The sequence below is a fragment of the Nyctereutes procyonoides genome, unplaced genomic scaffold, assembly GCF_905146905.1.
Source record: "Nyctereutes procyonoides isolate TBG_1078 unplaced genomic scaffold, NYPRO_anot_genome, whole genome shotgun sequence".
In the NCBI taxonomy this organism is placed as follows: Eukaryota; Metazoa; Chordata; class Mammalia; order Carnivora; family Canidae; genus Nyctereutes; species Nyctereutes procyonoides.
The window spans coordinates 31,621,664-31,649,232 of NW_026575049.1; the positions used below are offsets into that span (position 1 = coordinate 31,621,664).

At 46.1% G+C, this 27,569-nt stretch overlaps 2 protein-coding genes across 2 annotated transcripts in view; one reads left to right on the plus strand and one right to left on the minus strand.

The window, feature by feature from the left end:
* The window catches only part of SYN3 (synapsin III), a 455,217-nt gene that overhangs the window by 155,250 nt on the left and 272,398 nt on the right, over nucleotides 1–27,569 (plus strand). The gene's annotated exons all lie outside the window — the stretch shown is intronic.
* TIMP3 (TIMP metallopeptidase inhibitor 3) overlaps nucleotides 1–27,569 on the minus strand; it is a 57,923-nt gene that overhangs the window by 5,429 nt on the left and 24,925 nt on the right. Inside the window, exons 2-3 of the mRNA XM_055328322.1 lie at nucleotides 8,085–8,167; nucleotides 384–495 (exon numbers count right to left, since the gene is read on the minus strand). Of these exons, the coding sequence (XP_055184297.1) occupies nucleotides 384–495; nucleotides 8,085–8,167 (195 nt within the window). The remainder of the gene's footprint in view (nucleotides 1–383; nucleotides 496–8,084; nucleotides 8,168–27,569) is intronic.

Here is a 27,569-nt window from a genome sequence, read left to right on the forward strand (position 1 = left end):
AATAAATATGTTGACTATGAGGTATAGAGGAACGGGTACTAGCAATCATATATATATATATATATATATATATATATATATATATATCCCTTTATATATATGAAGTAATGAGAAACTGCAAAACTAGGCAAAACAAAACTACATTTCCTCCATGGGGCTAGTGGTGGAGATGAGACTAAACTCAGCCTCAATGTAGAGCTTTGAGTTCCCACCACAGGTCAAGCAAGGTGCACTCTACACAAGATATTCCTTACAATTCACTGGGCATGTGGCCAGGGTCCTAAGGATACTTCTGGGCCTGCTCCTCCTTCTCTATCCTTCTAAAGCAAATGACTGGTGGACCTTAGCCAAACCCTGGCCTAGATGCTAGAGTTGGCTGTTACCTGTCAGCAGGTACTGGTACTTGTTGACCTCTAGCTTAAGGCCACAGAGACTTTCAGAAGCTTCTGTGTGGATGTACTGCACGTGGGGCATCTTGGTGAAGCCTCGGTACATCTGTGGGCAGAAGGAATGTCATGAGAGAAGGACCAGGGCTCAGAAAAGAAAGCATGCTGTCATGTATTCTACGGAGATGTGACTCCCCTAATCTACCATTGTGTGGCCAGTCACTGACTTACCCACCCCAGGGCTTTCACTTCAGATAAAGCCGTCTAGTCTCCTCCTGTCTGGTGCCTTCCCAGAGAAACCTTCCCATCCAGCCAGTCACAATGCCCATTCCAGCATTTCCACAACACTGTACCAGATATATACCCTTCTCATATCTCAACACCTTTTCAGAAATCCAAAGAATTTGCTGTGAAGGGGTCCTGCCTGCCTCCCCAACCTTGGCCCCCAAGTTCTAAGAAGGTAGCTGGCTAGCCTTCTAATGACATCTCTGTGACATTTCTCAGTGTATAAAAGCATTCCACCCACATTCCCCTCATTGTTTCCTCCCAAGAACTGATTGAAGTAGGTATTATTGTACCCATTTTACAGACAAAGACTCAGAAATTCTGTTTGGTTGATAAAAGTTGAACTCAGGCCAGTATTCTCCATGCTTTTCTTTTTCTGAGCATCTGTTGAAAGCACTGGGTTCCTTTACCCCAGACAAAGCATATAAACACATATACAAAATCTCTCGATTTTTAACTGAACACTTTATAAAGTTGAACTGAATGAATATGCTGATATTTGGCCATTTTTATCTACAACATAACATAATCTAAGACGGTGGTTCTCAATGGGAGGCAGTTTTACCCCCCACCCCAGGAGACATTTAGCAATGTCTGGAGACATTTTTGATTGTCACAGCTGAGAGGCAGGTGGTGGTTGCTACTGGCATCTGTGGGAAGAGGCCAGAGATGCTGTTAAATATCTCCTGATGCACGGGACAGCCCCCACAGCAAAGAACTATCTGGCCCCAAATGTCAGTAGTACCAAAGTTGAGAATTACTCCTCTAATATTAACCCACTTAATCCCCATGACAGCCCCACGAGGCAAGAACTGTTTAGGCTTATTTTATAGATGAGGAGCCTGAGTGTCAGACAGGTAAAGTGGCTTCTCTAAGGCCATATGGTTGGCAAATGGCAGAGATAGGATTCCAGGCCAGAGAATCTGCTCCAGAATCCATGCTCTTAACCACTATCCTATGCTCTCTCTCACTGTGGTCTCACAAGTTCATGCCCAAAGGCCTCTGATACAGGCAAATGCTATTTATAGCTGTTGTGCCTCCTTTATCTGCATGTGCTCAGAGCCACTGGTGTGAACATAATGAAGCTGAACCCGCATGGTGATTCCATGTCAAGACCACAAGTCTTACACGGGTTCAGATCTGTTGAGAAAACTCTATTAATTGTGTGTGAGCTGGCGAGGGTAGGAGAGGACACCAAGGTATGGCCCAATCCCATTATCCCCCTGGTTCTCAGAGCACACAAGTCCTGGATGGCTGGTGCTCTCCAAGAGTTTACAACAGGACAATGTCTCTCCCTTAGTTCCTGGCATGCGTTATTAATTTACTTATGGTAATTAATAAGAAGCCAGACATCCTCTCATTGATGTCTCATCTAAGTGCCTCCCATTTGTAATAACTGCCTGGGTTTTCTCCTTATTTTAAGTGGGGACTGGCTGGTGGGGGTAGGTGGTCCACAAGGACCTCCACCATCATAGAGGGTCTGCTGGACCCACAGAGTTTGGGAGCCTCTGCCTTTTTAAGGGGAACACTGTTCTAATTGTGTGCAACCATCAGTGCAGATGGTTTTAATTTACCTGGCCTCTCTTTTAACCCTCTTCTCTTGAGAGGCTCACCAGCTGAATGAGGAAATGCAGCCAAGCACTGTGAGAACTGCTGTCCACACTCAGTTTTCAATTATGCTGCAGGGGATCAGGGGCGGGTCAGATCGTACGTACTCCCCACTTCCTCAGTGATGGATGGTGCCTCTCTGGCTTTAACAGGAACCATGCTTAAGAGCACTGCTGTGTGCATGCCATTAAGTGGGCCTTCAAAGAACATTCCTTACACTCTCTCCTGTGCCCAGCAGCTTCTCCTCTGGAGTGACTCTTCCTTGAGTTCCTGGCAAATGCTTCAACTCGGTCCTCACGCTAGGTCCTTTGGACCTAGGCCGTTAGAGCCTCAGTACATCCTTGTCAGTCTTTCCCCTTCATGTCCTCCCTGCTTCATAAGTGAGGATTAAGGCCCTGTGTAAGGTCCAGTGACTTCAGCTGCTCAGTTGAGTTCTCACTCCTTTTGAATTAGGAGGAATTTTGATTTCAACATGGCTTATAGCACTTGGATGCAGAATCAAAACTTTAATGCACTGTGAACAATTAGGTCTGACAACCACAGTGCTGTCTTTTAGGGTCAATTCTGAGCTTAACAATATGGTAAAGCAGATTGTACTCATTTTGTTATCTTTTCTTTATAATAATCCCATCTTGACCTAAATATCGACCCTGAAAGTATCATTAGGTCTATATTCATAGAGACTGAGAATTGGTTTGACAAATTTAGGAGGGTTGTGATTGGTTTGTAATGTGCTGACATCAGAGAATCATAGAATCTGAGAATTGGAAAAAACGTTAAAGGTAATCTAATCCAGTCAAAGCACTGGAGGATTAATGGTAAACTCAGGTTCTGGAGACAGACAGCCAATCTGAACGTTGTCTCTGCCACGTATTAGCCACTTGGAAAGCTGCTTAACCTCCCTGAGTCTCAGTTTCTTTACCCATAAAATGGGGCAAAGTATTTACTTCATAAGGTGTTTCTGAGAAATAAATGACTTAGAATAGTACTTGGTGCACAACATTCGGCAAAAATTGTCTTAAAACTAGCTCTACCAATATTAATATTGGCAAAGGAAAAGGTTTGGTCCTTTGTTTTCTATGTCTCTTTGCCTAACCTTATCTCTTAATGCAGGAGTTTAAAGCTGATTTGGAACTTACGACTAAGCAGGTTGTGTTCTCTCTTTCTCTCTTTTTCCAGCTTTATTCAGGTATGATTGACAAATAAAAATGCATATATTTAGAATGTAATGTGATGTTTTAATGTCTGTATATGTTGTGAAATGGTCACCACAATCAAGATAATTCACACACTCACAGAGTTACCTTTTGTGTGTGTGTGATTCTCTTAGCAAATTGCTAGGATTCAATATGGGATTATTAACTATAATAATGCACACCATGCTGTACATTAGGTGTCCAGACCTTACTCATCTTAGTTCTATAGAAATGGAACTTTTTACCTTTTGACCAACATATCCCCATTTCCATCACCTCCCAGCCCCTAGTGACCACCACTCTGCTTCCATAAGAAGTTCAACTGTGAGTTGCACTTTTTTAGATTCCACATAAAAGTGAGCTTATGCTGTATCTGTCTTTCTGTGTCTGGCTTATTTCACTTAGCATAAGGTCCTCCAGGTTCATCCATGTTGTCACAAATGATAAGCTGTCCTTTTTTTTAAGGCTGAGTAATGTTCTATCATTTCTAGACACATACCTCATTGGATTCTATAAGCCTCTGGGCCTTCCCTCTTGGTAGTATGTACACAAAAGTTTGAAGAAGTTAGCTTCCCTTGAGGTGAAGGGACAAATAATGTAAGAAAGAAGTTTCTGAATCTGGGGGCTTTGAATATTTCTTATAGAATGGCTGGTCTTTACCTTGACAGCACGAAATAATCACTATTATGTCAAGTATTTCTGGCATGCCTGCCAGAGATGAACACTGTCCTGAATGCTCCTTTACATTATGAACTCCTTTAAACCCACAACTTATTCTCATATGCAGACCAAGCAACTGAGTTTCAGAGACATTAGATACTTGACTGAGATACTAAGTGTGCTACCAAAGTCTTTCTTTCTCTATAAGAGAGAAGTCTTTTTCTTAAAGAATAGGCTGTCTAGCAGGGCGGCCAAGCACGTGAGAATGCAGGCAGTCTCTTTTGAGGGCTAGCTGAGAGACCCAGGCCAGAAAGAGTTACAGGCATCAAGAAGGAGGAGAATGGCTCCCTGTGGGCTGGAGAAGCTTCCAGCTGGAGCTTCAAAGGCAAGACCTTGCAATAGTGCTCATTTGATTAGATAAACCACTAAAGGAAGGAAGTCCCCAGGGACCAAACATTCCAATTGCCCAGCAAATCTGTCCTGCCCAGAGTCAGGACATGCAAAGCACATGACCAGTGGGCCTCCCCTTGGGACCCCCGCCCCTCCAGGACCATCTAGGACATAATGTTCCCCACGTGTTGTCCCCTACTGCGCCAGCCTGGGAGCATATCTCCACTGCACAAACTGCAGCTCCTGGCAAAGCAGACTGCTTTCTCATGGTCCTGATAGGAGATAAGGTCCTGATAGATTAAAGTAATCAATTCTGGCAACTTCTACCTTTGCACTATAGCCCAGTGCCTCTGCTCCAGCTAATCTCCAAGTCTGGGTTTGTAATAAGTTCCCCTAACATTCAAACACTACCCCACACACACACCTATGGGTCTCTGCCCACTCAAAATAGGGCTATGACATTGACCAGAGGTTCTGGAATTAGCATATGGGATTGGGGCTGCCCACCTTTACTCCAGGTGAGAAATTCAAGGGGGAGGAGGTGGGAACTCTGAGACAGAAGAGAGAGGTCACACAGGGTGGCTCAAATTCTCACGTTCTCCGAGCTCCTTTAGTCCTGTTTTAAGGGAGCCCTTGCTCACCCCATCTGACTCTCTTGGGTAGACTCTCTAATCCACCAGAACAAAGCCACCTAGGGACCAGTGCCAAAATTCATGCAGGCTCGCCTCTGGCCTCTCCTCCTTCCCTCCTACAAAGAGTTTTCAATACACCCTTTGCAGGATGTTGCAAGTCAAGAGCTACACTACTGGATGACAAACGGACAGACCCAAGCTAACCTCTTTTTGTTCCCCGGGGAACTATATACAAATGGGGTGGGGTAGGCCCCCAAGTGCGCAGGAATGATGAATCAGCCTGCTGCTCCACTGCTCTGTAATCTCCCTGTTGGCAAAGGCTCTATAGCTTCCCTAGTGTCTGCCACTTTCTAGTCCTATGAACTTGACTGTTACATAACCTTTCTAAGTCTCAGCTGCTTCACCTATAAAATAGAGGATAATGTGTGTCTACTTCATAGGATTGTTATCAGGACTGATCTGTGCAAAGGTTTAGCAGAACACCTGATACACAGTAAATGCCCAATACATGTCACTTGAATAGAGTCTTATATTCATTATGACAAATATTATCTTGGTATCCCCAGCTTGAAGCACAGTGCTGATCACAGAGAGTGAGAAGGAAGGAGGGAGGAAAAGAGGGAGGGAGGTTGGATGGACTACTCCCATTCCTACACCCCATGCTTGATTAGTAGACTGCTCCCTGGAGACCAGCAGAATTCAGTGGTCTCTCAGGACAGAAGGGCAATGACCCTTCTACAAGTTATCTAATATTGGGATGGTAGGAATGCCAGAGTTAATAAAAAGGCATTACATAGTGATTGATGATCAAAGTGAGATGGCAGGGAGATTTGGGGAGCCATGTAAAGAACACACAGGATTGGGAAGGAATCCCAACACCTTAGCTTGGGAACCAGATCTGTCTTTAATTAAATGCATGACTGATCAAGTCATTTCCCCTGTGAGCCTGTGTCAGAAGTAAAACAAGGAATTTTACTTTCCAGCTCCCAGCACCCTGGTTCTATGAGCCTGGGTGAAGAATAGTGAATGGACAGTGTGATGCCACCAGCCTCAGAGTGAGTGTGTGTGCTCTGAAGCTGATGGGTGAACAAATGCATTTTGGCCTCTAAACACCCCCCAGCAGCTGGCCTGACACCAGTGAGGGGGGGAACAGGACATTCTGCCCACAGGAAGGGCATCTGATCATCCTGGTGTCCAGGAAGTAGGGAAACTAAGCAAGCTTAGGAACTACTGCCTCCTAGCTCTCGTCTCAGATCTGTTGGCCACATAGTGTCCATAATGTGATGGATTGTTCCAGAGCAGGAGGGGAGTGTTGCCTAAACCTTTGTTTTATCTAACATGCTTTGGCATTTGTTCACTAGCTACTGGGGGCTGTACGGTGGGGGTTTCTTTGGTTGTTGTTGATCTTGTTGACTCCCTGCTCCACACTCTTCTCTCCCCATGGCCATCTGAAGACATAAGCTGGTCCCATGACCAGGCTTGGGCAGCCAAGGGCACCTAGCCAGGGCTGACTCTGGACATTACATAACCAGAAGGCTGTGGATATTTCCAAAGTTGAATCCAAAGCAACAGGTTCCACAGACATAGTACATCAAACCTCAGGCCTCAGGATGCAGGAATAATGAGGCCTGGAGGTCTGCCTCCAGGATGGTCAGGTACCACCTATGGGCTCTCCCCACCTGTATTGAGTTCCACCTGGGTGTCAAGGCTTGTCTCCTTTGGGGAGTTTTCTGGCCAGTAGGGTCTCACTCTCATTTCTCCCTTAGGTGGAGAAACATCCACCAAGTCTCTTTTGTGTGCCAGGTCCTGTTCTAGTTTCTGGGGATGCAAATGTGGGCGGTGAGTAAAAGGGCTGGCGGTCCACTTAGACCTGAGCACATCCCATTTTAAACTTATGGTTAGTCACACATATGTGTCTTATGTGTCTTACGTCTTCTCTCTGGCCTAATTGTACTTCCTTAACGTAGGAACCCCATCTTTCTCTTGGCCTCTATGGCTCCTGGCATAAGTGCTATTTCTTGCCAAGGTGGAATGATGGACCAGCTGCTGAGCTATTCAGAGTGAGTGAGTGCAAATACCCCTTTCCAGCACCCAGAGTAGCTCTTGTTTAGAAGAAACACCACACATGTCCCAGGGCACTTAGAATCCTGAAATGCCTGAGCTAGAAGGGCTTTTAGGGGCACCAAGCTCAACCCCATACTGTTACAGGTGATAGAACTGAGGCCCAGCAAGGGGGGATCCCAAGGTAAGCAGGCTATTTGGGAGTGGAGCTGAGGCAAGGAAACAGGTTATGCAGGTTTTACATCTGAGGTTCTTTTTGTTAAGATGGACTTCCTTAGTGGGCTTCATAATGTTAATATGCTCAGGAATATGTTCAGTTATACAAATGTGCTTAGTAAATGGTGCTAACCAGATGGGATGCAAGATCTGGGAAAGAGAGGGAAAGAGGGTGCAGTTCCTACTCCGGGATAAGGTTCCTGTGATCAGCCAAAGTTCAGTGTAAGGATTCAAGGAATTAAATGTAAATTGTAACCTCAGCAACTGCATAAGACCAGTAGGCACTATTGAGCTCAGAAGAGCCTGTAAGACAAACTCGTCCCATCCTCTCATTTTACAGATGGATAGACTGACACCCAGAGAGAGGTGGTGACTTGGCCAAGGTCTCACAGTTACCAGGGAACAAGGCTGTCTGCCCTCTGGTTCCAGAGTCAAGCCTCTTTTCAATGGCTTCTGAGGGACTCCACCTGCACTGGCTTTAGGGTGAAGCAGCCACCTTCCCCTCACTACCTGGCATCCCTTTCTTCTGCCTCAGCAATGTTCTCTCCAGCAGTGGGGAAGGGCTATGCACACCCACCTTGCCTCCTCTGGCTAGGACTTTACTGGCAAAAAACCCAAGAGCTCTCCTGGAGCAGGCTTATGTCACTCACCTTCATCTGCTTGATGGTGTAGACCAGCGTGCCAAAGGGCCCCTCCTTCACCAGCTTCTTCCCTACCACCTTGGCCCGGATCACTGCAGAAAAAGGCAAGATACAGACAAGAAGGAGATTAGGGAGGCTTGAACCACATCAGAGACCACATCTCAGGTTGGGTGCCTTGAATTGCTTTCTTACCTCTGGGCCAACTTGAATAGACGATTGTGTTTATAAAAGCAAGAATTCAGATGAGAGACCCAGGGGTTGGGAGAGGAATGGAGGAAAGAAGGAAGGCAGTCATCATTCAACTTAATTATCCCAAATATTCACAGTTGCCGACCCTGGAAATTCCTAGGCTGTACTCACCCCTGGAGGAGTTTCTTGAATCTCTGGTTTCACCATAATCCAAAATCTACTTCTCTTGTTAGAGCCTCTTGCCATCCCCCCATTGTCCATCTGACAGTTGCATGGTTTCCCAGACCTATTCTCTTTCTACCAGGACCTCTTCCTAAATGCTGCCGCATTTAGGGGCTCTTCCTTTGCATGCCCAGGTCCTGACATGCCTGCAGGGTTGCAGTGCATCCCAGCCATTCCCCATGGCTGCTCAGCATTCTGATGGAGCCCTTGGTACCCAGCACTTAGTTGGCAGGGAATGCAGTAAAGCATAGCTCAATTAGGATGTGATAGAGGAGGGAAAAGTTGGGAATAGGGGCTCAGGAGTCAACTGAACCGTTCTAACCCCAAATCTACTCTATGGCTATTTTGGAACTTTGTTTCTGGCCTCCAATTTCCTCTTCTGTAAAGCCAGGATAATGGCGGTACCAATCTCCTGAATTGGAAGGATTAGGTAAGATAATGCAGGTGAAACACCACCATGTCTCCAATGTGGTATATGTTACATAAACATTATTACTATCATTATCATCATCATCAAAAGTGGAATGGGCTGATCCTGGAAGAACTGCTGCCATTAAAGTAGCTCCCATTTATCACATGCTGTGTGCAGTAGTACATTTCATTTATTCACTCCTCAAGACCACTTACAAGGGCAGTAGTAACATCCATATTATACAGACAAGGAAACTGACAAAGAAGTGATGCCACTTCCTCTTCTGAGCCTCAGTTTTCTCCTCTGTAAAGAGGGTGTAAGTCTACCTACATCAAAGAATTGGATGGAAGAGGATTAAACAAAAGATCTTATGAAATTTCTTAGTACCAACATCTGGCAGAAAGGAGTTGCTCGGTAAATATTAATTGACTATGAACAGGAAAATAATTAGACCCAATGTGAGGAAGGCTGGAAGACAGGCATTTATTACATGCAGTGAAAACACAGAGAAGGGAAAGATTTACTTTAGTTTATAAGAGGCTGTGCATTCTTTTTATATTTTATAGGAAGAAGAAGCACCCAGTAGCTGTCTTCAGATATTTATAGAACTTGCACATGGAGAAGTAATGGACAGATCTTAGACAATTCAGAAATTGAAGAGAAGTTGTGTTCATTGGCTCAACCAAAAAAAAAAAAAGTCATTTAATAACTAAAACTGGCAACACAAGGGAAGGGGCTGCCATAGAGTGAGAGTGTCTCCATCAAGGGGTTCTGGAAACTCTCATGCTAGGACTTGGCCCAGAATGGAATGGATTTTGCATGTATAGCAACCATACTTTGAGTCACAAATTGAACTCTTCCAGCTCTAAGATCCTGTCACCCTTTTCTTATCTCCAGTTGCACTAAGCCCTCAAAAAGAGTAGGTACCCAGTAAATGCCTGTTAAACAGAATACCCTTCACTTATACACACACACCTGCCCACTCATTCTGGTAGTTCTGTTATCCTTCCCATTTCTATGTTTCTCAATTAAGTGACTCTAATATCTTAATTTGAACAAAACAAAACAAAACAAAAAAACCTTTTTTAGGAACCAATCCTGCCATCCCAACTGGATTCTGTCCTGTTCTTCCCCAAACAAGTTTGGATCCTACTCTTCCAGTCAGACATGAAGTCAAGACCCAGATGAATCAACAGCCCCTCCAAACCTTCTTGCCAGGGAGGCTAAAACACAGAGCCCATTGGCGAAGTTAGTAATTTAGCCGAGGCAGCTCAGATTGGGAGGAGGTGAGTGGCTGTTTCCAAGTCTGCTGTAAAAACGAGAGGTTGGCAAAATTCCAGGCCAAGCTCCCTCAAGATTCTGCCTCCACTTCTGTGTCTAACTTTGTAGCAGCATCCTCGGCAGGGAGCCAGGCTCCCAGAGGCCCAGGAACTATTTCCTCTACAGTAACTCCCACAGTCAGGTTGTAACAGCTTAACTGTTGGGCAGAGAGCGTATCTGCCAGGACTTTACTATTGATTCTTCCTGAATTGATTTGGCTCCATCCTCCGCTGCTTCATTAACACAGAAGGTAAACTAGCAAGTTGAGTCTCTGCCTTAGAGGGGAAGAAATAGCAAAAGCAATTTTTAAAATAGCAACTTCTACCCTTTCCTGGCTCAAAAATGGCTGGACTTCTTTTAAATATAACATGTCATAAGCAGACCTGTCCCATAACACTAGGTACTAGGTACTTCTGGAAGCTGCATACACAGTGAGCCAATTCCTTCCTTACCCTGAAATGGCCTGAGCTTGGAACCTTTTCATCTGAGAATAGTTCAGTGAAAAAGGAGCAAGTTTCTGTAGTCAGGAAGCCACATTTGAGTTTCAGTTCCACCATTACTATGGCCTCAGGCAAATCCCTGTGTCCCCGACCTCCTTTCTCCTAAATCTTTCTGATTGTCTTGGTCCAATGCCCATCATGTGGCTTACAAGTGATGTCCCTAATTCTAGTGGAGCAGCAACAGAGCAGAGCATTGAAGAGCCAGGGCTCTGGAGCCTGACTGCCTGGGTTTGAATCCCAGCAGCAGTGCCACATGACCTTAGGGAGGTTATTATGCCCTTCCTAACCTATAGCAATTCCTCATTATCCTCATGCTGTGAGGGTTACATTCAGGCACTGAAAACGCTGTGTTTGCTGTCACCCCTGTTAGAGGACCACTCTAGAGTCACCACTGTGACTTCTGTTGTTACTTGTCTATCTGAGCATCTTTAGTTTCTAACATACACCATAAGCTAAGGCCTAGTTCTCTCTAGGATGGGAAGAGAGGCAAGCTCCTCAAAAATATCTGGCCATGTAAAATTTTAGGGAGGGAGCACACATAAACTGGTCAGAACAAACATAGAGGTGTTTTTAAGTCTGGAGCGCTCACCAGACTTAAAATAGGGACCTGTCCTATCTCATCACCCAGATATAACACAAGAGCAGCCTACCAGGACCAAACTCGATCACATGGCTATAGTCCAGAAAGGCTGGTGGAGAAGGCCTAGCATAGAGGCCACACTAGTGTTTTCTTTATAAAAACTAAACTGAACTAAACCGAACTAAAATTAAGTAACATTCTGCTCTCTCAAAGAGATTCACAACGTCCTTCCAGAGTCAAAACACCAGCCAACCTCAAATCTGCCCATTAGGTCTGTGAATTAATATCTTTATTTGCTTCGGTTTCTCCTCTGCAATGCAACTGTGTGCTATTTTGTACTTTCTTATTTGGCAGTAAGGGTGCTCCTGAGGCATTTGCTGGCCTGGGGGGCCACAGTGGGCAGGGAGGTAAGGAAGGTCATGGTTCTCCAACAACAACAGAAGACAGTTTCCAAACTTAGACTGGCAGCATGTGGTCTGTTCCCGCCACCTTGGTGGAGTGGCTAGAAGCCAACTTTACAGATGGGCTGGGCTAACAAAGGTTTTCTTTATTCTCCTTCATGATGGAACATGGCCCCATACTGTCTACTCAGTGTCCCCCAGCAGCTAAACCAACATGGGTGTGAGCTGGGTTGGTGTGCTGGTGGGGGTGATGACGAGAAATAGAAGTCCCATTTCCTGCCTCCACAGAGCAGTCTAATGGGAAGACAAAGTTTAAAAGTTCATGGCTAGAGAGCTAATCTCCAAGGTATGAAAGCACAAGTCAGAGAAAAGGGCAATGGTGGACAGCCTGAATCTCAGTCTTGGAGACTCTTATGCTCCTGGGAAAGGAACCTGGGCTTCCGGGGGTATGGAGATCGGAGGAAAACAGAGTAGAGTATTTTAACTTAAAAGTCTGTAAGAAGAAACTGACCAGGCTATGTGTGCTTATGTAATTGGCACATAGATCTGTAAATATGTGGAGGGTCCTCTTAAATATATCATATACCTGAGGATCCAAGTAATAATTTTCTTTCTTTAAATAATTTCTGTGGGGAGAGCTACTAAGAGTTTACAAAAACATGAGAAACAAGGCACATCCCTTCCAGAAATATAATTGTATGCTGCTGGCCCCCACCTCCATCCATAGCAATGTAGAACACAAGCAGCACAAGTTTTGAACAAAAAATAATTCCAGTGGCAAACAAGACTCAGTTTCCAGTGCAGCTTACTGTTGTGTCCAGAAATTGCACATCCGCGACTCATCAGCATATTCAAACGGGGACAAGAGCCCATGAGAAAGCCCCTGACTCTCACCCTCTCCTACCACCTCCCATGCAACCACCTTCAATCACACCCAGACCTTTCTGCCCAGATCTGATGGTCAGACTTTCCAGCTAGCAGGTTGGAAGGCAAAGTTTGGCTGGGTTTTGGATCAAAACCTTAACTGAATTAATGTATATCAACTTAGACATGGATTCTGCCCGTCTTACATCTTAGGGTCCTGTTGAGAGCACTGCAGATCCTCCCCAGGGTAGAGGAGCTGATGCAGCCATCTAGTGAGTGACATACTTTCAGTACCACACACATGCCCCCACCATACACACACTCTGTCCCATTCCTGTCCCTCTGTAGGCCCTGTAGAATGATTTTGCTGACTTGAGGTATGGTTTTTAGGAGGACAGTGAGGCTAGGTAAGGCACATGTAGCTAGCAGGTAGAATGAATTTCTGCAAAAGCAGAAGTTACTGTTAGTGTCAACCTGAGGAAGGGGAATGTTCTTCTGATGGGATCCTAGCAAGCAGGATCTAGGTAAGCAGAAAGGCCCAGACTGTGGGCTCACCTGTCTTGCTGGATTTGGACTAGGAAATAGCAGTTGGGAAGTGCCTGATACTCACTTATGTTTATGTCCTGGTTGCCATCCACATGGGCCACTCTGGGGCTGAGAGCTCATGACAAAGACAATAAGCAAGGGACCCACAGCAAGGCAGGCCCACAGCCCATCTGGCTTACCCCGTTAGGCAATTCCCTGGTCCTGTGCCCCATGGAGAATCCTGCATTTTAGTCAATCCAAAGAGGGCAGAGCCAGGCTCTCTTGGTCCTCCAGCTGCCCACCCATTCATTAACCATCAGCTCCCTGCATTTCATTACATTACATCAGTAAGTCTAGAGGAGAGGGAAGGACTAGAACACACCGAAAAGCCCCTGCCCTGTGCCGACAGGTGCTTGCATGCCATCCTGCTCTGTTCTCATGATAACTCTGTGAGATGGCTATTACTGTCCCAGTTTTCCAAAAATGAAAAAGAAGATCAGGTACCCTAAGGGTGGTTTTGCATCCCAGCAAAACAAAAAATTGGTGGGTCCCCCAGGAAAGTAGACTGCCTGAGGCCTTTTCATGGGATTCGTACTGATTGCAAAACATTTCATAATTTTCTCTACCTCCCCAACCCCACTGTCAGCTCTGCTAAGGATCTGAGAAGTGGATTGGTCCCTAGGAGGAAGGCCCCCCTGATAAGCCTCCAGTGACCCCCATCCCTTCGACCACCCCACAACTCTGTCCCAGTCACTCACACACACTTGCCCTCTGATTAGTACTAAGAATCTACAAGTAATCACCATTAGCAATAGAATGGAATATCATCTGTTTAGCATACTGTGCTCCCCACCAAGGCTTTTAAGGAAGAAAATAAAATAACTTAGAAACCACAAAAACCTGACAATCCCTGAGGTTTCTCACAACACTGTGAGTCTGAGGTTAATTAGGCTGATTAATTAGATGAGACAATGTATATGTAAAAAGGCACTTTGTAACCCTGAGGCTAAACAGATGATATACTCTTATGTTGCTGATGGTGATTCTTTGTAGGTTCTTAAATGTGCTAATCAGAGGAAGACAGCAAGAGACCCAATTCAGCATTTCCTCATCCCCTGAGGATCTTTGGTATCTTATCCACCTCCAGTGACCCTTTCCAGAGTTCTTCACAATTTTCTGCTGCCTCTTTGGGGACACTTTGATGATGTCCATCTTTGAGGAAAAGGCCTTAGGAATTAAGGGTGGGTGGCAGAGACCTGAAGGCCTGCCCTAACTGGATCTTTCTGGTTTCCAGCCCATTTATCACCACAACCCCAAACCCCAAAAAGCCTCTCTACAAAGACCCGGAGGTTAAAAGGTCAGATCAAGAAAGCCCCTGGAGAAGTGGCTGTGAAACACTGGAATAAACAGGCATGGAGTGCATAGGCCTGGATGCAGTCACTGCCCTGTCACTGTGTAACACTGGGCAAGTCACTTCCCATCCCAGCTTATAAAGTGGGGTGATGATTACCAACCTCAAAAGCTTCTTTCCATGACCTAAGCTCCTTCTTTCACTCCTCCAAGCAGTTCTCATCAAGATCACTTTTGACCTTTTGATCACGGTGCTCAATCCAGGCAGTGGTGGGTTCTTCGTCCAACTCTTACTTACACCCAGCTTGTGGCTTCATACCATCCATACAACTGGTAGCTCTCATCTTTGTAACCTCCAACCCAGAACCCCCACAATGTGAGTCGACATTTAGCGTATGTTTATACTTGGAGGCCTAATAAGACATCTCCAACTCAACCCATCCAAAACCAAGCTCCTGAAATGCCCCTCCCTCAGCCCTGGTCCAGTTACCTTCCTCATTTTGGAAATAGCCCCATTCCCCTACTCCTTGTTCACCACCCCAAATACCATGTCAGGGCCTTTGCCCTTGTAGATCCCCTGCTAGAACACTCTTCACTTCAGTAGCCACATGGTTCCCTCCCTCATCGACTTTGAATATCACCTGGCCAGGGGGCCTCCACCATCCCCCATCCCTTCCTTCATGCCTTCCCTGTAGCCCTTGGCCAGTGTGTTCCTGTGCTCCACAGCCCTGACCACCATGACATAGCCTCTATCCATGTGCTGTTCTTTATTTTACTAACTACTGTAGCCTGAGCACCCAGAGGAAAGCCTGGCACCTAGCAAGTCCCTACTATGTATATGCTGAATTCATGAAGTTAAAAGGGCCACCTGGAGGGTGATTAAAAAAAAAAAAAAGATAAATAACTCCCCTGGGTAAGCTGTGGCCTATGACCAGAGTTTCTGAGCCATATTCCATCAGAAGGGGATAATATCAGGTCTCAGTTCATAGGGCCAGATAAACATCTGTTCAAGAATCATTTACAAAGTACTGTGCTAGGCTCACGGGGACAAGGAGATAAATGAGGCCCTGAGGAATTCAGGGGCTGGGTTTTAAAAGACTGGCCAGGAAATAGGTAAATGATATTCAAATATAGCAAACACAGCAGTCTGAATAAGAACAAAGAGAGGGCAGGGCACAAAGAGGGGTGAGGCCTGACCAAGGGGAGGGGCATTTGGAGCTCCCCAGAGGCAACAGCGGATCTAGGCCTAAGTGCATCCCAGAGAAAAGATTCAGTTCGCTTTATCTGAATCCAGAGGAAGCAGAAGCCTGGACCAGATCGGGTGGGGAGGGTCTAAGGAAGGAGCTGGGAGGGAGGTGGAATCTCAGCCAGACTCTGAGCAGAGCCAGGACTGACTTCCCGCCTTTCCAGGAAGATGGCCCTGGAGAACAGGAGAGGTGCAGGGAGGGGCAGCCAGTGAGGAAGAATGCCCCTTGGAGAAGTCTCACCATAGGCTCTCCCAGAGTCCTACCCTGATCCCCTGAGGGCACTTCTCCTTGTCAGTTTCAAAGGCCTTTTTTGTTGCTGTCAAAGCCACGACCAGACATGGAGATGCACTCCCAATCAAGATAGGGAGTCTCCAGTTCAAAGCCTGTCCTGACTAACTCTTTCCGTTAAGTAAAAATATTAATCTTGGTTTTATTTAAGCAGGTTTTTTTGGCACGGAATGAACCCCTGTGGCTAAAAATAAACCCAAATACACACACACACACTCAGAAAAATCTGGAGAGCTGCAAATCATTTCAACCCAAGTTTCCATCTCAGAGAAAGCTATTAAAAGCAGGAGGATATTAAAACCTCTCTGCACAGAGCCTCTTTTCTCAGGGCCTGCCTTGTACAAGTTCTAGGGTCCTCGGGGCAAGGCTGTCCCGGGGATGCCCTGTCCCAGGCCTCCTGGCAAAGGAGGAGGAGGGGCCTTTGTGAGCTTCTAGCTCTCACCTTGCGAGCAGCGTGGGTTTCTGCTTGAGCAGTCCAGGAAACATGCTGGGGCCTCAGCCGACATCAGCTGTGTATGAAATGAAGGGGCCCAGAGCGGCAAGCAAAGGGAACACAGGCTCAGAAAGGTCAAATTGTCTGGAACTTTGAGATTATCCGAAAGGAACACAAGCAAAGTCTATAGCTTACCCCAGCTTTCATGTTTTTTTTTTAATTTTTTTTATTTATTTATGATAGCCACACACACACACACACAGAGAGAGAGAGAGAGAGAGGCAGAGACATAGGCAGAGGGAGAAGCAGGCTCCATGCAGGGAGCCCGACGTGGGATTCGATCCCGGGTCTCCAGGATCGCGCCCTGGGCCAAAGGCAGGTGCCAAACCACTGCGCCACCCAGGGATCCCCAGCTTTCATGTTTTAAGTGGCAATCTCAATTGTAAAGTATTAAGAGACAAAATGTAAGAGTCACCACCTAGGCATATGTCCTGACTTGGTATTAATACATTTCATTTGCAGTATAATCATTTTCAAAGTCTGCTACCCTCAATTTCTTCCTGTAGCCACAGCCAGTTTGGGAGAAAGGTATGGATCACTTGACCCAGGACAGGGTAAAAGTCCTAGTACTGGTAGGTTCCTGGATTCAGGGCTGACTTACTTGGGGAGTGAGGACCATCAAAGAAGGGAGGTGGTGTTCTTGTGATCTGGATTTCTAAAAGGTTGGTAAGGTGACTACCCTGAAGTATCCACTAAGCTTTCTAATTGTTGAGGCTTTCGTTGTGCCAAGGGCAGCCAGAAGGGGAATATCAGTACCCCAAAGCACAAGAAGTAGGAAGGGAGATGCTTCCCTATAGCTTCACCCCCATTCTCTCAGGAACAGATGGGATCAACAACCCTACCCACAGTCCCCCAAGCCTCCCTTGGTTTTGCAATGTAACAGGATTATTTTGAATAGCACAGTGATATATACAGGGCTCTCTGGGGTTCGAGCCTCATCTCAAGTCCCACCACTGCAAAGCCTCTAGCATCCCCTATTGCTTTCCCCCACCCCACTACACTGACCTGTCCTGTGATGCCCCTTGTCTCAGTGACAATGACTTTCTCCCCAGTCGTCTGCCTACACATCTGTTTCCCTGCAAGACTCATGTAACTGAAATGCCACCTCCTCCAGAAAACCTCCTGCCCACCCCAGGCCACACTAAATCCCTCCTGTCTTCTCAGCTTCCTTTCTTCCCAAAAATGTTCTACTTTATTGGTCAGTTGCTTGGCACTCCTTAGCCTGAGTTACTAGACAGTAGGCCTGTATCTATGACCCCAGCACCTGACAAGGTGCCTAGAATATGGCAGGGCTTCCCAAAATGTTTGTTGAATGAAGAATGAGGCTACTGGAGGGAATTAAAGGTAATATAATAAAGGGAGACAGAGATGGCTTCAGGTTCAGGCTCTTGGAGTATGGGTCAGGAGTCTGAGTCCCTAAAGATCATCCAGAAAAGAAGAGAGAGAGGCATGTAAAAGTGTGATCTGAGGGATCCCTGGGTGGCTCAGTGGTTTAGCGCCTGCCTTTGATCCAAGGGCATGATCCTGGGGTTCCGGGATTGAGTCCCACATCGGGCTCCCTGTGTGGGGCCTGCTTCTCCCTCTGCCTGTGTCTCTGCCTCTCTCTCTCTCTCTCTCTCTCTCTCTCTCATGAATAAATAATAAATTTTTTTTTTAAAAAAGTGTGATCTGAGAAGCTAAAATGGGCCCCTAATCTCCAAATGCTGAAGATTCATATCTAAAAAGAGGTGAGTCATGGGGTCCTGTTAGAAGAGGCCCCAGTTAACAAATGCCTATGGAGGTAGAGCAACCAAACTCCACCAACAGATGAGAACCCAAGGCTCAGGCTCAGAAAGGAGGTCAGTGAGACACCTTCTTATTCAGTCCCCCTCCCTCCTCTTCCTCCTTCCTCTTCTTGTCTCCTTGCTCTCCTCCTCCTTCTCCTTTCTCTTCCCTCCTCCACCTCCCTTTCCTTACATCCTCCTTCCTCCCCATCTCTTCCTCCTTCTTTTCTTCCTTCCTCCTTCCTTCCCTTCTGCTCCTCCTTCATCTTGTTTTTCCTCCTCCCTCCTCTACCTTACTTCCCTTCCATCTTCCTCCTTCCCCATCTTCTCCTCCTTCTAACATGAGTATTTGGAATAAATTCATTCATCCACTATTATTTCAGAAGTGTTTGACTACATGCCTTGCATCCTCTGCTTTGCCTTGGGGATTCAGCAGTCAGCAGGTAGATGAGGTCCTACCTTCAAGAAGCTTATTTCTGTCCTGAGACAAAAAGATAAGTGGTTATATACTAGGGAGCCACAGCAGCATGTATTGGACACCCCAGCCAAGCTAGGTAATTTCTGTGCTTTGGGGTATTGACATTCCCCTCCTGATCACCCTTTACAGAGCAAAAGCCTCAGCCATTCCAGTCACGGTTAGTGAATACTTTGGGGTAGTTGTCTTACTAGCCATTTAGAAACCCAGATCACAGAAACACCATCTCCCTTCTACAATGGTCCTTATTCCTTAGGTAAGACCCTGGTGGTATTATGGATGCGTGTTATGGGGAGACATCCTGCCTGAGCTAGGATTTGAGAAGTCAGCAAGAGTCAACCAAGAGAAAGAGAATGAAAAGGCCTTCAGCTCAAGAAGGGAGCAGAGGCAAAGGCCTCAGACCTGGAAAGCCTAGCCCATCAGAGTGACAGAAAGTAGGGTGTGTGACAAGGGGCGGGGGACAGTGGAGGCCAAGAGGCAGGCAGGAATGCCCAGCTTTGTGTAGACTGGGTCTTGCTCCAACACATGTCATTTCTCAGGTGGGCAACATGTGCCCAAATGGGTGCCTGAATGGTCGGCTGATAGGAGAGCCTCAAAGCCTCAAGAAACCCCTAAAAACAAGTTCAGTCCTTGTTTGCCCCACTTTGCATCAGACCCACCAATGTTCCCATTCCATTCCACATTTTGTTTCTGATCTTCAAAGTTAAGATTTAAGGAATCCCTGTCTTCCCCAACACCCTCTTCCCAAACCCCTTAACCTCTCCCAGTGGTCTTATCTTGGGTGTTTTGGCTGGCTCAACTCAGCATGTGCCAGAGCCTAGGAGGCATCCCGACCTCTAGAAAGCTCTACCCCACTTGGTTCAAAGGCACTGACCTGTTCACTGTCATGCAGGCACATAGGTCAGGAGTGCTCAGAACACACCCCCCTGCTAAGTGCTCCAGCCCTCCCCAGGGGCCCATGGGAAACTTTATCCCACACAAGAGGCCACCAGAATAGCAGCCTGGTCTTCAACCATTGACCCTTTGAAGCAGTGCCCAGAAAAATACCGTGCTGACGAATGGTTCTCAGAACTTCGAGCTTTCAGGTCAGGTCATTTTTGTGAGATCAGAACGGCTGGCAACATCTCAGGAGCTGTCTATAGTATTTTATTTTTCTGCTAATTGGGATTTTGTTTGCTAGGAGAGTCGAGGGACTCCAGGATAGGTCCAGGAATGGAAAAGCCAAGGAACTGTGAAGCAAAGGGACCTCCCTCACTTGTACAGCAGACCTGCAGATGTGTCTTTGCAGACAGACAGTGAATCTGTTCTCAAAATGCAGTGAGGATGGATGGGAGACTTTGTTGTGGTTTGAGTAAGAAGCAATGTCTGCTCTCCTCTCTGTCTCTGAGGATTATTTAGCACAGACCCCAAAGAGAATATGGTACATTTATAACTTACCCTTGGGTAGCTTTTAAAATAGCCAAGGCTTCCCCCTTCTCTCTTTAATTTCCCTAACTTCAGCCAGGAAGACTGTGGACACCAGGTGGACACAGCGCGGGGAGGGGGGGGTCCCATAGAAAGCAGGTGCTTCCCTGCCCAGATGACTCAGAACCTTCCAACCAACTCAGTACCCAGGTAGTGGACACTCAGGCAGAAACCGGTACGAAGAAAAACAAGGCCAGACTATAGATATTCAAGCCCCAAGACAGTTATCAAAGGTAGCTAATGTTGAAAGTGTGGAGGGATGGCTGGAGATAAGATACAAGTCCCTTTAAGGAAGCCAACCTTTGTTTTAAGGAAAAGAAAAAAGTAGAGTGCTAACAGCTGCCCTCTTTGGTCAAAGTGGGTAACAGCAAAATGATAAAGCCTGTCCCTGGTAGTTGCATACAGCCTGCCTTAGCCTGCCAATGTGACAAGAAATGGTGTCAATGGTTAAAAAAAAAGATAGAGAAAAGACTGACCACCCACCGAACACCTTCTGAATGCAGTCCATAGTGTCTTAGCCTCTTGTGCATTTAGTAAATATTTCTTGAGTGGCTACTATGTGCCAGGGTCTGTGTCAGGTGGACACAGGTGGTGGAAACAGTGAACAAAACAGATGCACCTTACAAATATTATAGCTAAGCCTTAAAACTAACTTGCAAGAACATTATTTCCATTGGGTAGATCAAGAAAACAAGACTCAGAATAGATAAGAAACGTATCAGAGGTCACATAGCAAGAAATTAAATCCACAAATGCCTGCCAGCAAAGCTTATCTTTCTACTGCTTGATATTTCACAAATCTGAAACAATCAGCCAGTCAAATGCATCAGACATGCAGAATAAAGGAAAATTCTCAAGGCTTAGTTATCAGGGAATGCATAAGCCATAGATGGTGAGGACCTTATGGTGGGGTTAACTCCCCAAAACAGAGAAGTCCAGTAACCAGCCTAAAGCCCCGTAGTTTGGGGGTGGGGAGCACAGGCCTTAGCTCCAAGGAGAGTGGCAAGGAGGAGACAAGTCAATTTTACTGGACATCTGATTGGCAACCCTGGTCTAACAGCTCAGGTGCAAGGCCCAGGGCCTTTGTACATGTCATTACCTCTGCCTAAGACCTTCTTCTGCTCCCCTTTATTTGGCAACTCCTATTCATCCTTCATGTTTCATCTCCAAGGACACTCCCTCAGAGGAAGCTTTCCCTGACCCCTCCCTCAACATCAGACTAAAACAAGACCCCTTCTAAATATTGTCATATTCTTTAGTTTGAGAGTTTGTTTGGAAATTCATTTGAATAATATCTCATTTCCCAGCATTACACACTAAATTGGGATCATGACTTGTTTTGCTCATCATTATATCCCCAATACCTCACCCAGTGCCTGGAACATAGTAGGTGCTCAGTAGATGGGTTTTGGGTGAAGGAGGATGTCTTTTCCATCCTGGCACCTATTCATTGCATCCCAAAAACAACCTGCTCCATCTTCCTCTACTATACAGCTGCTTTACCCACTGGCTACAACTGTCCAAGGCCAGTTCCACATCTATGAGTTGGCCAAGAAGAAATGTGTTGAGTTTTAAATGTGGAAAGAAAAGAAGGGGAATAGAATAAGCAAGGGCATGGTAGTCAAACTGAGTCTAGAGTGTGAGAGGTAACATAGCTAAGGGACCCTGATGACCCCAGCTGGCAAGAAGCAGAGGATACTCATTAGTTCGTTCTACCCCAAGGAAATGTGAAGTTCCCTGGGTGATAGGAACTTGAATGGGGGACTTTTCAGGACTGTCTCACAGTCTGGGTCTGTAGACAATGATGCTGCTTCTCTGTCCCCAGGATCCTCAGCCCCTCAGATCCTCACTTGGTACAGTTCTGATAACCTTTCACTGGCCATGCTCAGGTTTATGAGTATCTTGGGTAATGGACTTCTGAACCCAGTCCACTGACTCATTCCAGTTGGGCAAGATGCATAAACTCTTCAAGCCTCACTTTCTTTATTCTGAAGAAAAGAAACTATTACATTTATGAGGATTAAAAATAATGAAGATGGAAACCACCTGGCACAAGTTTTCTAAAGTAAACCCAAGCCCCCTCTTCTCCCTATCCCCCCAGTTACTCCCTAGTGTGCAGGTTTATTCCTTCCCAACAGAGTTGCCCATGAGCGCAATGAGACCACTGAATGTTAACACAGATAACCTCAAAGGTGGTTTTCATATCTCATGGGGATCTCTGTCCAGCTGCTGGGATGGCACCCTGCACCAGACCATACCTGAGTCATGTTTTCTGGTTCTGTGAACTACCTAAAGTGCCCGTCTCCCAACAAAGTAGGGGTCTGGCTGCCTTCCGCATCTCTCCTCCTCTGAAGAGGGCTGATAACACTGCATGTGCCTGACCATAGGTAGCCCTGTTGCTGGATGCTGGGCAGCCCTCCAGGCAAGTTCCCATGCCACAGAGCATCCCCAGCACAAATGACCTCCCCTGACCACCCCTGCCATACATCTGAAGGCTGTCAGGGCTTCCTATTCTGTCCATGGAAAGCTCACACTCAAAGGTGGGCTAAGATAGTCTCTGAAGCACACGCCCAACCAGTGCTCATAGATGTTCCTGACTGGAGTAACACAGAGCCAATAGGAACACATTATCCTTAATATGCCAGGGCTCTCAGAATAAGAAATGAGAATATCGGAGATGAACACGTTTGGCCAGACACTTCCACAAAAAAAGCAGAATGGTCACTGGGGGCAGTGCCACCTTTTCCTACTGATAAAAATACTGTTGTCATTAATTGTAATGCTAATTATAAGACTGTGGTTAATTACAGTAGGTTCATCAATTAAGCACTTACTATGCACATTCAGTGCGAAATGCATTACACAGATTTGAACCTCGTTAAGACCTTATACAGTAAGTCTGTCATTAGCCCCATCTTGGAGAAACTGAGGCTTGTAGAGAGTAAGTGACTTTCCAAGATCATGTAACTAGAAGTGGTGGGGCCAGCATGCCAGTCCAGGGAGCCTGACTCTGAAGTTGCTGCTTTTCACCACTGGGTCCTACCTCCATTGCAGAGCACACGTTTGACTACAGTGCAGTGGGACAGGCACACTTTGCAGGCTTGAGGATCTAGGTTGAGTGAAACCTTCACAACCATGCAGTGTAACCTCCTCTGAAATTCTGTACAGTCTCATTGCAGGATTAATCTAGCAACTATGCAAATATCTATAAGCTAGGTCACCTAGCTGGTGCCATGTTGAGCCATATTTTGACCATACCAAAATTATTTATGCTGCCTCTCTGTGGCCTTCCCCCAACTGGTTGACATTGTAGGCTTACACAAAACAAGATATTTGAACAGCATGGTCATATTCCCTAAATTTTCTTCAGAATAAATATTTTCATCAGTTTTTATGGCTCTTCCCCACCTATGATGTGATTCCAAGTCTCCTTCCATCTCTGTCTCACTCAGGGCCTGTATCCCTCTAATCTGTTGGTGCGTGTGGGGGGGTGAATTAAAATTTCCTAGGGGTTGCTGCCCAGTGTGCAAAGTTGAAAGAGATTCACCTTCCTCACTCTGGATCCTTTTACAGCTGGCAATGCAGTCTAAGACTCTACCACCATCCATGAAAAACTCCTTAGCATTTTCAAAACAGAATCTGCCTCCCAGCTTTGACATGATTTAATAAATAACCTAGTCCACTAAGTAACTGCACTTATTTGGGTTTGGAATTAAAAGGATTTTTTTTTTGCAGGGGGAGGGTCTTATTATATAGAAACTATTGAGTAATAGGAAGAATTCTGGGCTAGCAGTTGGAAGTTGGGTTATCTTTCTGGTTCTTCTATCCATTTTCTGTAATTCTGATAAATCACATCTCTCTTAGAGCCCTAGTTTTTTTATTCTGCATAAGGGAGAAGTTGGACTGGATGTATCCTATGGTTCCTTACAACCTAGAGGTCTCAGGTTATTTTAGCACCTCCTTTTAATTCCCACATGTCCCCTGAGTTCTACTTTCTCTTCATCAGTAATGAACCTAGATGCCATGTCCTCCCTGTGTTCTGGGTCTAGAATCACATCTCTGAAAAGTTCATCAAACCTAAATAAGTAATCAAGATGCTTCAGGTGCCTCCTCTGGCCTTGCCTTAAAGATCTTCTTTCACCTGTTCTGTCTGGACGATTTGCCCTAACCAGAACTGGCGACAGTGGCAAGTAGGAAACTGACCCCTAAGTCAGCCAACCTGGTCCATCCGCTACCAGCCTGTTTTCTTTATCAGCCACTGCCTGTTCTTGCTGCTATTGTTTATGCAGCAGTCATCCTATTATCTAGGCTGACAGTCCATCAGGGAGTTTATTTTCCCCAAATTTAAACAAACCTGGATAATCTCAGTGGTTAAATACATTATGGGAACACTAAACATTAATGCCATCTAAGGTCAGATGGATCCTGACATTAATGCCAGGTAGTGTCTCCTGCTCTGCATGGCCCCATCCCTACTGACAGAAGGATTCTAAAGACTGCTGAGCAGAGGTCTTCTGTCTTTAATCCCCCCAACTGTATATTAATCCAAGGTAATAAAAATGCTTCCAGGATGGCATCTCCATGAGGACTGTGCTCTAATAATCTCACACATACCACCTGTAGATATGCTATATAGATAAAATTCAGCTACCCTTGCCCTGATGATTTAGTTTAAGTAGCTAAGACAGTGATGGAAGAGATAGGTTGATTCTCCAGCCCATCCAATGCTCTGAACAGTTCACCTCCAGTTTCCTGTAGAGTGGGACAGCGTGCCATCTGCCCCCATCATCCCTGGATGGCTTATTTCAAATGCTCCTTGAGCTCCTCAGAAAAAGCTGTTTTTAAAAGAAGAGAGAGCTCTCTTTTCTACCCAGGTTTGACCCCCATTGCCCCTTAAGGATATACTTCAAGGCCAAGTTGCCACCTTGATTCCAAACTTCAACTGCAGCCCAACCTGAACTCACCAAGCTGCGTCCCAGCCCCAGAGGTTTCTATCTTTGAAACAAAAGTAATATTCAATATTTTTCACTCTGTCAATATTTTTACCTTCATCTCCCTCTTGCCACCATGCCCCTGGTTGGGGGAAAAAATAGATTTTTTTTTTAAGGCCAAACAAAAACAAAACTCGGTCCAGGCTAAGGCCAGCAGATCATGATGTTCTGGACGGATTTTGCTACGTGCCAGCAAAGACTGTCAGCAAGATCTACAGGAAACACCTTGCAGAATCCATTGGGAGAATCAGAGGCCACCGAGAAGTGCAAGGCAGATACACTTTTGGTCTGTGTGACTGGCCTTCTAGGTCAGGGTACAGGAAATGGCTGTGGGATTCCAGGCCTAGGAAGGGCAAACACACAGCTATGGCAGCAGGGGCGGTGGGGGGGGAGGGGGTTGCAGATCCCTCTGGTGTTTTCCATTGGGAATTCCTTCGACTTGCATATCTGTTCCCATCTGCCTGTGCATGATCTGTGCTGAGGGGACCCAATAAGAAGGGTCTAGGCGGCTTCCCAAGAGTCTTCTGTTCCAGGGTACAGGCAAGCTGTGTTTTTTGTGAAAGAGGGATGTGCATCGCAGTGGTCACAAATGTGAGGACTTGGGCACCAAAGAAACTAGAGTTGAATCCCAGCTCCAACTTGTACAAGCTATGGACACTCAGGCAAATCATTTAACTCCTCATAGGCTTGAGAGTAGAGATGTCATCAGGTCTGCCTCAGAAGGTTGTTGTGAGGTTGAAGTGAGGCATCCAACCTGAGGAACTAAGCCGAGTGCCGGGCACACAGTAACTTCTCAATAGACAGTGGTGATAATTATGATTTAATGATAGCCCCCCCTTTCCCAAGGCAGTGAAGAAGCTAGAGGGTGGTAAGAGAAAGAACAAAGCAGTCCCAAGAAGAGAGAAAAGAAAATGCAAAGTACTAGCTGGGACCCATATGGGGCATTGCAAGCTCACAGCCTGGCTGCCAGCTTCCCTCTTGTGAAATGTCGGCTGCCCCACTTATTCTTGTTCAGGACATTGCAATTTCAGGTCAGGTTGAAGTGAAGGACATTAGCTGGTATCAGTCCAAGTGGAATGAACACCCCAGAGTAGTGCAAGAGACAGGGAGAGGAGGCATTGCTAGAAATACTTATACATAATTAAGCCTTTCAAGGTCACATCTTGGTCCCTTTCTACCCAGGGACAAGGGGAGTTGGTTGTGCCCAAAGTGGTCTGTCAGAATGTGTGGGTAACCCTCCCTAACCTTCCTCGCAGAGAAGCCATGGGTGTGGGAAGCCAGCCCTGATGTGCAAAGTGAGGATTGAGAGCCATGGAGTTGGCAGGCCTGCTCGAGCCCGGGTCAGCAGCCAGAGCTCTACATTGTTCTGGCCGGAGGAGGGAACAGCCAGAAGCCAGCATTCTGTGGGGAGGTCATGGTAGAGTGAAGGCCAGATGCAGAGCAATTAGGATATGATGGAAACAAGGGCTGTTTTCCATGAAATAGGACGTGGGCAGCCCTGCTATGGTGGGCATGCTGGCTGGATGAAGCATCTAGCACCCATCAATCCTCAGGTCAAACAGCAAACCACCATGTGGGTACAAATGAAGTGCCAAGGGCTCCTGTCTACCCCTCTATCTCTGCTGTAATGAAAGTGCCTGTTGGGATCCAGCTGGGCAAAGGGGGCATATTTCCTTACTCTATCTATTGTTTGGTAGTCATTATGGTAAAAGGACAATTACTCTTTCAGCACCACCATAACAGTAAGCTGGGGGCATTCTTTGAACCACCAGAAGTGATCAAGAAAGGAAGGTGCAGATTAGAGAGGGTACCAGTTTTAATGTGCAACACAACTCATGCCTCTCTGGCTTGGGACTGGAGTCAGCATTGGTGGCTGGGGCTACTACGGAGTGCCCAGCTGAATTTAGCAGTTCCTTTTTTTTTTATCACTGTTTCCTCTTCTTCAGTGATACACTTGGCAGGTAGAAACATGCCAGTTTTAGCTAGTCCCTTGTGCCAAGTTCGAGTTCACTATAGGCAGTAAGCCAGTCGTCTCTTCCCACCCCTAAGGCTACTTCTGGGGCAGTGGGCAAGTAAAGACTGGTTTGCCCCAGAAATACTTGTTTTTTTTTCTCCACTTCCCCATCATAGGGACCCCTAATAAGATAGGGAGAGTCTGAATTTCATTATGTGACTATCTCCCCGCAGCTTGGCCAATGGACTCTTTTGCCTCAATACCATTTCCCTCTGCTGGCCCCAGTATGGAATCTGGGAAGGCTCAAACCAGTGTACTGATGAGCCAAACACATGGTAGAACTGTGTATGGTAGGGTGATAGACTATTTCCCAGGGCCAGCCCCAGCAAGCCTGCAGTGGGTAGGCAAGAACTCTGGCTGAGTTGGAAACTGTTGGCTCTAGCCACATGGACACTA